General features: G+C 42.3%; 1 protein-coding gene across 1 annotated transcript; it reads left to right on the top strand.

Moving 5' to 3' along the window:
- The first annotated feature begins 6803 nt into the window (after positions 1 to 6803).
- Positions 6804 to 10893, top strand: LOC136490795 (SUPPRESSOR OF GAMMA RESPONSE 1-like). The gene is made up of 7 exons (XM_066486987.1): positions 6804 to 6913; positions 8073 to 8211; positions 8761 to 8947; positions 9065 to 9570; positions 9811 to 10005; positions 10212 to 10433; positions 10541 to 10893. Exons 1-7 carry the CDS (start codon positions 6906 to 6908, stop codon positions 10595 to 10597), a joined length of 1314 nt encoding a protein of 437 aa, XP_066343084.1. The 5' UTR covers positions 6804 to 6905; the 3' UTR covers positions 10598 to 10893.
- The last annotated feature ends 413 nt before the right edge of the window (positions 10894 to 11306 follow it).

The raw sequence follows: 11306 nt of genomic DNA, 5'->3' as shown, positions 1-11306 counted from the left end.
CCATTCTAGCATCATTCATTCATTTTTTATATGATATTTGTGACAGCTTTATGTATTAGTCATATTGTATAACTTATGTGTATAAGTTGTATAGGACAACTTATGTATAGTACATAAGTTGTATCGAATAACTTATGTACATAACTTATGTTTCATAACTTTTGTACATAAGTTGTGTTTTATAACTTTTGTGTCTCCAAGTTATGTCATAAGTGATGAAGACATCAACAACTCAGATATGATAGTGTTAACCACTTCAAAACTAAAGGTGAAACCATGCTATATGGGGTTTTTATTCAATAGATTTTATGGTTTAATGTTGCACCTCGAAGTTTGTATATTTTCCTTTTCAAAAGTGCTTACATGGATCAAGAGAGGGTTAGATTGCATATGGAAAGCATAGAGGGTTAACGAAGTTGATTGGGGACCAAGTCCAAGTATTCCTAATGTCCTCCACCAAGCCACCACATCACTTTTGGCTCAAGAAAAGAAAGAGTCAAGTCCAACACGTTCTGGAAGTTCAATTCGGACCGCAGAATTGTCCCAACTTGCAACAGTCACCACGACTTCATACGAAATCCGATTGGGACGTTCTAGCACTTCGAGGAAAGCTTATCAAGTCCACTTTTCAATAGATCCAACATCACCGTCATATCTCTTCGAAGCCGTCCGCAATAGTCATTTTAGTCCCAAGACCTTTTTGTCCGCGGTGCTATGACACCTATTTTTAGCCAATGGACCATGCATCATGTTGGATCCATAATGACCGTGTCCTAGGGTTCTAGCATGACCCCAACACCCCTCTGGTCGTCCTCTCATGTACATAAGACTCCTAGAGCCGCCACTACTCATTTGGGTTTTGTTTTGTTGAAAGTTTAGCCATTGGTACTTCTTTGTAGACGCGTGTGTCGGCTAGACCATCCGTTCTACTCGATTCGAAACCCCACCTTATTGTGATTCAGTTCTGAACCTTCATATCTTATTTGGCAATTCAATGCTTGTCTACTTGTTCTTGCATGTTCTTCAATTGCTTGCAGGAATAATCCTAGTGGTTTGGTTGGTCGTGCATCCACAAGATCATGACAATCGCTGGAATTGGTGTATCGATCGCTAAGGTGCAGCATCCTTGGACAGTTGTAGTTGGGTCGTGAACATCTCTCCAGTCAAAATCAAAGTTATCCCTCTCCATCGAAAGATCGGGACACCCATACCGTTATCAATAAGCTCCTCCGAATGTAGTGAATTTGCATTGCGTGTTTTTGTGAAGAGGATTTGCATGTTGATGTGACAAGTTCATTTGTTCCTTTGTTTACATTGTATTAATACTAGTTTTTATATACATCCGTATATTAGTTTTGGCTATGTTAATTTGCTTCTTTTTTGTTAATCAGGTCTTATCAAATATGATATGAAGAACATGTGTTAATCTTTCTTCAATGATTCATTTAGGCATTATGTTACATCTGTTGAGCCTATTCTTGTCAGTCAATCTTGTGCATTGGTCACTTCTTAGGAAAATGTATTGGATTAAGTCTATACAATTCTGACCTTGTAAGTTGTTATTAATTTAATTCATTCCATATGCAAATGTTATGTGTATGTGTGGCTTTGTCATATATATGTCCTTTTTGTATAGACAATGAATCCTTGATATTTTAATAGTTTTGTATTCAAATTCATAAATCTTTTTGTCTATGTTTGAAGGTATTTCTCCTAGCTTGCAAGAATAGATATTGGTATGTTGACATTGCAAACATAAGGGAAAAATATTTCAAGTCATCTGTCCATTTAAAGACTTTAATATTGTCAAAAGAAGATACTCTCATAGTTTCAGCAACTTCCGTAAAGCCTTCAAGTGTTCATATCCAGTGTCAAGAAGAGTTGATGTTTACAATATGGGGCATTGCTTTTGCTAGTATGTTCAATTCAGCTAGCCAGTATGGTTCTTTGGCTTTTCAAATACGTTTTGAATTCATATCCTTTGTGCAACCTTTAAAAAATAACATTTTAAATAATTCATTATTTGTAGAAATGACAGTGGAGTGTTTGTTCTTCTATTACTTAAATCTTATGATGGCCAGACTTACCTTTATTTCGAAGAGGTATTACTTTGTGCTAATTGTCTAAATATTCTAAGTATTATATAATAGATTTCTTTTTATTTTTTTTGCCACTTGTTTATTTTATACTTACAATTTTATATATGTATAACTTATCTAAAAACTAGATATTATACGTTGAATTGTTTCTATTTAAAATTGTAATCTTTAGATTAGGACACATTGCCTACATCTTCAGATTAGTTGTCAAGATGTTTTAGAAATTTTTATGTCATGCAGGAGCATGCAAAGCCTATTTGTGAAGCATTGACATACTATTTGTGCACACATAAGGAGAATTAAGTCATGTTACCTGCAATATGTGACATAGCTGAACAACATATATTGTACCTTTATTTTTATGTTTCAAGGAATCCTTTGTACCTTTTTAAACTTGTTAGGGTATAAAGCTTTCAAATTCTGGATCAACAAGGTATAACAAGTATGATATTCTACTTAAGTTATAACATGTATTGCTACTCAAATAGTTTGTTCTGTTTATGAGGTTATGTAATCAATTCTGTTTCTTAACTTACACTAGAATTTATTTTATACGGTTTTATGTTTGGGGTGCTATGTTATATAACCGAGCTATGTATCTAACCTTGTGTTTTCATGTGTATGACACCTAACTTATTTGATTAAGTTGTTGTACTTAGTTTCATGCTTATCATACTATGTTAGATAACCATCTTGTACATCTAATTGACTTCTTCTAGTTATGTTATGTAAGTTTTGCTATTAATTTTCTTTTTATTGTTGTCAATTTTGTCATTTTGTATTTATCATTTTAAATATTTTGCAGATCTTTCAAGTGAAGATGGAGTCTTGTTATGCAAGATATGGCTTCCGTGAAACTTTATCATATGCTTTTTAATGTTATGAAATTTTGTTGTGTAGTATAGGGTGTAAATGTTAGTTTTATTTTGCTCCCCACCTAATTTTTTTTACCCCTTTTTGCGATATTCCCGAATGATTAGTTTCTCAAAGAAAAAACACCGATGCATGCTAAAGAGAATGTTACGCGTGCAAGACCTTGCATAATTGAAACTGCACGTGCATCTGAGATCACGAAAGGAGAAAAAACAAGCAGGCGGCGCGGCGGAGCGTATGAAAATAGAATGAGCAGAGCGCGTGACACTGTGTGAAAAGGGAAAGTGGACGGCATGGCGGAGCACGTGAAAAGAGAATTAGCAGAGCGTGCACGACACTATGTGAAACGAGAAAGATGTGAGAATTCATTTTTCTAAAGAATGAAACTGGTGGACGTGTGGGATTGTTCAATGTATTCAAATCGGGTGAAGGTTCGTGAATTAGTGGGCTCACTAAGGACGTGATTGGTACCCTGGCTCTGCTTCGGCCTGGCCTGTGCTATGCAGGTTCATTGCGTTTGGTATCCTGAACTCGACCTGGGGACTGTCTAAGCAGATGTAAGATTCCCCTCGCCGCCAGGCTACGAAGGAACTCGGTGAGGCTTCGTCTCCATCGAGCAAGCTGGTTCGCATGGGCCTCTTGTGCATCCTAGTGTTGGCCCTTCACATGCAAGCAGAGATGGTGTGCGGGTTACAGTTACCGCCGTCGCTAGCCTCGCCCCTCCGCTCTAGTCGCCGCTCGTCTCTCCCAGTGCCGGTGAGTGAAGCTCTCTCTCCTCTTCCCTCCGCCTCTCTCCCTCCTGTATGTCCTCTCCTTCTCCATCTTCTATAGGTGATGCATGCTAGGGATTCCCCTCCCTCCGTTGCACCCTCTCTCCCTCTCTTCCACTCTCTCCCTCTCCATCGGCGAAAGAGGTGTAGTTGGGTTTAATTGGTGAGTGATTTCCCTAATCCCCATCCTCTACCTCTCGATTTGATATGCTATGGTTTGATTTTCCCCTAATCCCCTTCCCTACTTCTCGATTTCATATGCTTTGGTGCGTATATAGGGGTGTTTGGACTGCTCCATAAACTTCACCATAGAGCAGCTCCACAAAAACCTGGAGTTTGTGGAGCACCCCTTTAGGTGCTCTCATAACTCCACACTTTTTCCTCGAACAGAGTGCGTGGAGGCCTGAAACCGTTTGGCTACAGAACGTGAAGCAGAGCTGAAAAATGTGGAGCGGAGCAGTCCCAAACACCTCCATAATAGATTATATGTCCATGTGGAGTGATGATTTACCTAAATTCTGAGGCAATGGAGTTTCATTATTAATGTTCTTTGTTTCCTGAGGCCATGGGGCTGTGCAATGAGGCCATGGGGCTATGCAATGATGAACTTGTATTTTAGATTGAGACAATGGAATTGTGCAAAGATAATTAATTGTTTCATTCTTCTACGATCCTTTGTTATATGTATTTGCTATGTGATGGCAATGTTCTTATATCTGAGCCATTCTCCTTTGCCTTTTCTTTTCATATGCTATTTTTTGTGCATTTGTACGCTAGCTGTGATATTAACTTGAACATTATTTGCAGTTGCAATTCTGAGCACAAATCCATTATCAATGATGTCTATTTTAGATAATTTGCTATTTGTTTTGGTGTTGAGTACATTCCCATGGCTAATGATATATTCATTACTCTAATTTAATTTTTTTAGCTTAATTCCTAATACATTATTATCAGATCTCACTTGTGACAACCTATATTCTTATTGCAAAAATTGTTGTTTTGTGTCAATTATGTGAGCACCTGGGATATGGAACTTGAGGAGGTAACCTCACCAAACCTAGTTATTGGGTTTTTGAACTTACTTGTATACAGCTAACCAAACAAGTGCATGTGTATCTCTGGATTAAGGATGGCAACGGGGATGTACCCGTCAGGTATCGCCGGAACGTTCTCTTCCCCGCTACGGAGAATCCATCCCGTCTCCGTCCCCGTTAACTGTCTCGGGTATAGATTCTTGCCCATCCCCGTACCCGTCGGGCATCGGTCGGGTAACACATACCCGACGGGTACTGCATACCCGATAAACAAGGACACTTGGGGTCGCAGCTTTGCAATCGGAGATGTTTCTTCTTCACCCGGGTATAAGTGTCAGAGTCTCGGAGATGCCGAGGAGAAGGAGCGAGGTTGCGAGGAGGACGAGCAAAGGTGGCAGAGAGATAGAACTGAGGAAGCGAGGGGCACGTGCGCTCGTGAGGCAAGCGTGCTTGTGCTGCTAGCGGAGATGGTGAGAAAAAATTGAACTAGGGTTCCTAGAACACACAAACTATATATATGATTGTTCAGATTTGGGCCAAAATACCTATGTTGAGCTTCTTTGGGCCTAATACTCGCATGACAACTCAAATAGTTGGGTTCCCCAACGGGTAACGGGGACGGGTAAACAGGGAACGTTCCCGTACCCGCTATACCCGTCGGGGATGGATTCTTGCCCATTTAGATGCCCGCGGGTAAAGATATGATCCCATCCCGCCCCCTAATGCATCAAATACCCGTCAGGTATCGGGGCCCGTTGCCATCTTTACTCTGGATGCAGGTTGTTTCTAATCCAACCAACCAAAAAAAGTCCCTACTCAGCCAGGTTCTATGCATAGTGTGAACCAAACAAGAAGCACCTACATGCACTCAACCTGTCCCTCAGCCTGGCCAGGCTCGCCTAGGAAACGAACCAATCATGCCCTAAAGAACCATAAAATCTATAGAAGCTCCTAACTAAAAATGTGATATCTATAGAAGCTCCTAACTAAAAATATGATTTTTAAAGATTTTATTGTAATTCTTTGAATTCTCGAACAAATCCATCCCAATAGAATAATTTTTTTGAAATTCGTAAATTAAGTAATAAAATATAGAGAAATAATTAAATAATATAATCCTTATCCATTTTTTCTTTTTGCTTCATATACTAAACAATTAATTTAAAAGGGAAAACTTTCGTCATCTCTATAAGACGAATCCTGATCCTGGTGGCATCGGGCCAAAATCGAGCCCTTAATGAGCCACGTCGTCCACTATACTCAGCCGTCCGATTCCTGTGAAGAATCCTATACTCCCTCCGTCCCGGATTAAACACACTTCTACGTTTCAAATTTTTTCCCACAATAGAAGGTCACTATAGGGTCTAGTAGGGTCTGTAGCAGCCTAAAGCTGCCAGTTGACTAGCTGCAAGGATGAGCAACAAAATAAAATAATGGACATAGAAAAAAAGGAAAAATGACAGGGAGTACGTGGAAGCCTTTGGACCACTCGTTTGGTCATACTGAGGCCCCCGTGTCCTCTCCATTTCCCTTGCCTGTAGACCGCACAGCAGGCGTGCGCGAAGAGGTGCGGGTCCACGGGTGACAGGATGCATACTTTTACACATAACATTGGTATGCGTGCACAATTCTAGATGTGCAAATATAATGGGACGGAGGGAGTATGTCACATAGGAATAACTATAATTAAAAGAAAAGAAAAGAATGACAAGCTGCGCACATTTGCCTTGCGCGGCAAGAAAAGATGGCACGGTGCCACGCTGAGTGCCGCGCCTCGGCCAGTAAAGTGGCGGCACCCCATGGCCCAGGGGCAGGAACCAGAATCCTGAGACAACAGGGAACAGGGTCCCACGAAAAAAAAGAGAGAGTGATTAGTGAGCCAGTGAGGGGGTTGCTTGGGGCGGTAGCCAAAACCGGCCGCGCAAGCCGATCCCTTTTGGCGCAGACCGCGTTCCTTGCGAGCTGCCACTATAAAAGCCACGCCCGCGGCCACCCGGTGCTCCCACGCCTCGCACAGCTTCACAGGTTCCTCTCCACCCCTCTCCTACTCCTGCTGGGGTGCGCGGCGCTCCACGCGCAGCAGCAGCCGGCTTCCGCTCCGCTGCCCCGCGGGGCCGCTCCCGGCCATGGATACGTAAGTCGCCGTTTGTTTTTCGGTGGTTTATCTTCTTGCTTACTAGTACTAGCTTTGCGCTCGGTCAGGCCAGGCCATCGGTTCCGTTAAGTTGGGGTTGGGGGGACTGGGGGGTGGTCTTCGCCTCTGCGGATTTGGAGCGGCCGGCCCTCTTGTTTTTTCGGGCCGATCGATCGACGAGGCGGCGATTCTGGTGCGTGGGGTTGGTCTGATGAACCGAGCGGCTCTGGTTTTTGATGTGGCCGCTCTGATGCTCCTGGGCTTGCTTGCGACGGGACGGGAGGATGATCTCTGAGCCACAACGACGGAATGTGCTCTAGATCGGCCGGAAACGAGCTCCGCTGTGAGGAAGCAGAGGAAGGCTCTGTTTGCTGCGGACTGGAGTCTGGAGATGGATCCTGTGCGGTCTGTTCGGCTGAGCTCCATCGATCTCTGATGGTTGTGAGGAAGAGAGGGGATTTCGCATCCGTGTGTTCTAGTACAAGACTAAAGGCAACTCTTGGACGTTGCGTTTGCGAATCATGCCAAGTACTACTACTTCATACACTCCGGTGCATCGTTTTTTCAGTCTGTTGAGGCACAAGAGGAATCTTCCTCTGGAAGGAAGCATAAGGAGTGGTTTTTTTTTCCGAGATGACTGATCAGTCCTATGTGTTGCCCCTTGCCTGGTCGCGACTGACCTTATCTGACACTGGGCTTGGATGATTCTGATGTGGTCGGAAAAAGGAAGAGATTTGGGATTCCAGCGTGTTGATTATTTATCCCTCGAAGCAGGAGGTGGTGCGGAAATGACAGTCACTGCTGTAAGAACAAAGAGTATTAGTCTCCGTTTATGGTGACTGCTAATCTAAGGGTCGTGCAAGGTCAAATGTCAGACAGAGTGCTCTGTTCTGTTTAGCCTCCTGGTGTGTTTGCTGTGGAAGGAGCAGCAATGGATCATAATGGGACACAGTGTGGCAATGATTGGGGAAAGTTAGCAGCTTCAAAATTGCATGTCAATGGGGTCCATGGGTCAAATGCTCTATTGATCATGTTTCTGCTACACATCGTCATTTGCACTTAATTATTTTTCTTGAAAAGTTCTTGCTTGAGTTTATCTTCTGTTTGCGAATGATGCTACCCTAAATCCTAACAGAAATGAATGATGTACCTTTTTCAGTTCCTGGATTATGAATGTGTTGGGTTTTGCTGAGAAAATAAGAAGCGCAGCTCAGTCGTTCACCCTCCGATTTGGTGAACTTTTTGCAAAACCACATATCAAATGCACCAACTGCGACTGCGACATTGACATTAGTAATGTAAGTTCAGTTAACTACTTAGTTATGAGTTTATGACCGCTCTATGTATTTTTTGCTCTGTTGTTTCATTGGCCCTCATTGAATTTCGAAAATATTTTTCTAGACATCATTTCCATCAAGCACTCTGATCCAACACAAGTAGGAAAACTTCTGTAGGTCATTTTCTCTAAACTTAATGAGTTGTTTCTAGATTTGATGCACAGCAAAATGACGTGGATGTCACAGTTTCATTATGTAGTAGCAAAATGACAGAGATGCAAAAGGAGCCTTATATGAAACAATGAAGCTATAACTTGTAGTAAGGTGTTCTGTTCGTAGTCTAATGGCCACAGCCCTCACCGAAACTAAAGCTCACCATTCTTTTTAATAGAATTGATTCATTGATTGGCCATTGCTTCATTGTCATGTCTGCACTTTCTTAGCAATATGACTGTCATGGACCCTATTTAATTGCCGTCAAAGGCTGGATTTCAATTAACATTGACTGACATGTTTCACAATCTGGACGTCTTTGTTTTTTTTTCTGGAACCTCATACCATGCTTTGCAGGTTTCTTTGGTGTGGCCATCACTTCCTGCTGGTGTCAAATTTGATCCCACGGACCTAGAGCTTCTGCAGCATCTACAAGCAAAATCCAGCCTGCCAAATTCAGTGTCCCATACGCTTATTGATGAATTTATACCTACTATAAACGAGAAGGAGGGAATTTGCTATACACATCCCAAAAATCTCCCTGGTACATGATTCTACTTTTGAATTGATCAATGACTTTGGAACTAATAAGTTATCTCATGTCATGTAGTTGTTGCCTTAAGGTAGTTGATTCGCTCATACATTTCTGTTTTTCTGTTAGGTATGAAGATGGATGGTAGCTGCCTCCATTTCTTTAATAGAGTATTAAACGCATATGGCACTGGTAAGCGCAAGCGTCGAAGGATTATTGCCACCGGCGACATTTGTGACGGTGTTGCTAATGGGAACAGCAGGTGGCATAAGACCGGATCATCCAATCCCGTATTTGACGAGAATGGTGTGAGAAAAGGCTGGAAGAAGATCTTAGTTCTTTATAAAGCTCCCAAGAAAGTTGGTGGCAAGCCAGAAAGAAAGAATTGGGTGATGCATCAGTACCATCTTGGTGTAAACGAAGATGAAACTAATGGAGAATTGGTAGTCGTTAAAGTATTCTACCAATCGCCATTGAAGAAAAATGACAAGTCTAAAACAGATGTTGCAGTTGGATCTGATGCATCTGTTGCAAAAATCAATCCTAGGACCCCAATGACAAATCCTCCCCAGCCCCGTCGGCTGAACAACAGCCCATGCAACACCGAGCAGTATACCCCCATTCAGGAGGATCAGGTAAATCCAGTGATCATATTTTATAGTTTGATCTCTCAATTTGCTGCGAAGTATTCCCTCCCTCCATTCATCAGTATAGGGCATATTTTGGCAGTGTACAGGAATGCAAAAGCTGTCCTGTATTCCAAAACGGCTCTGTTCATATAGATTGATGATCAAAATAGCTCGGTTTATATTACTGCAAATATTTTGCTTAACTAGGGAACAATCTTTCATTTTGCTTTTCTGAATTTGTGACAGGGGGAAGAAGAGTGTGGCACATCCAAGATGAAGGTTGAAGCAGCTGAATGCTCTGCATGCTTTGCTGAATTATCACCAGCTATGCCTACCTCGCATGAACTCCAGAGGACCCCACCGACAGGTCCTCCCCAGCCCCATCTCCTGAACAACAGCCCATGTAACACCGAGCAGTATACCCACATCCAGGTGGATCAGGTAAATGCAGTGATCATATTTTATAGTTTGATTTCTCAACTTAGGGCATATTTTGCTAAAGCTGTCCTCTGTTTTGACTTTATGTATGTTTCAAGATGACTCTGTTCATATAGATTGACGATCAAAATAGCTCTCTTCATATCACTGTAAATATTTTGTTTAGCTGGGGAACATTCTTTCATTTTGCTTTTCTGAATTTGTGACAGGGGGAAGAAGAATGTAGCACATCCAAGGTGAAGGTTGAAGCAGCGGAATGCTCTGCATGCGTTGCTGAATTATCACCAGCTATTCCTACCTCGGACGAACCCATACTTGACGCATCTCTTCCCGTCAGTGGTCCTAGCATGGACCTGTTTGATGGGTTGCCTGACCTGGATAATACTCTTCCATTCACTGGAACACCTTCAGATGGTGGCATCAGTTTAGATGTAAGCCTATATTGTGCCTCTAGCTTGTTCGCTTACTGTAAAATGTCATGGCCACGAGCTCGTGTTGTTGAGGTAAAACGCTCATGAGTTTGTGTTGTCATCCGCAGGACATCTTCGGACCACAGGATGATAGCCTTGGGGCCTGGCTGGATGGCTTCCTCTGACGAGAACAAGGCTAGGAGCTGGCAGCAGTGGCGCTGCAGAAAGGAGCCAGTTCTGTATTTGACTGCAGCGTGTTAATCATCACCTTGTGAGATGCTTGGTGCGCAAGACTGCATTTCAGCATCTCATGAGAAGTTTTGTACAGGAGTAGTAGAACCGAGAGAGGTTAGCAGACCACTTCCAAAATCCCGTCGTAAGCTACTGTTGTTGTGTATTGTAATGTGTAGTGATGTTGTGAAGTCAGCCTTATAAAAGAGAGCAAAAGTGAGGGGGGAAAGATTTTCTAGTAGCACCAGTACTACTCTCACCATTTTAAATTATAAGACATTTTGGTTTTCTAGATACATAGTTTTTGCTACGAAGTTAGATAAACATTATATATGATACATGGCAAACACATTATATGTAGAAAAACTAAAACGTCTTATAATTTAGAATAGGGAAAGTATTTCTGTGCACCAGAGGGCCGAGGCAGAGCAACAACACTTTGCAGAACGTGTTGCTCCTTGTCTCGTGCACCTCACTGCCAACATTCACGTACGTTAGAAGACCGCCGGTGAGATAAACGACGGCGAGGTAGGCGGACACACGCGAAACAGAGTGGACACCGGCAAATGTGGTGCTGCAAAGGGCAGCGTTTTCTCTTTGACTGATCACAACTATATATAGAACGCTAAAGCGATTACATGGCCATTGTGGCTGAGTTCACCA

Source organism: Miscanthus floridulus, chromosome 11 (assembly GCF_019320115.1).
Source record: "Miscanthus floridulus cultivar M001 chromosome 11, ASM1932011v1, whole genome shotgun sequence".
In the NCBI taxonomy this organism is placed as follows: Eukaryota; Viridiplantae; Streptophyta; class Magnoliopsida; order Poales; family Poaceae; genus Miscanthus; species Miscanthus floridulus.
The sequence above is the reverse complement of the archived record's forward strand: the minus strand, read 5'-3'. Positions and strand labels throughout refer to the sequence as shown.

What these genes read in the sequence shown, in the direction of transcription:
- LOC136490795 (XM_066486987.1), top strand. An exon ending in GCGACATTGACATTAGTAAT is followed by an intron (nt 8,212 to 8,760) that starts GTAAGTTCAGTT and finishes CATGCTTTGCAG; the next exon opens with GTTTCTTTGGTGTGGCCATC. An exon ending in ACATCCCAAAAATCTCCCTG is followed by an intron (nt 8,948 to 9,064) that starts GTACATGATTCT and finishes TTTTTCTGTTAG; the next exon opens with GTATGAAGATGGATGGTAGC.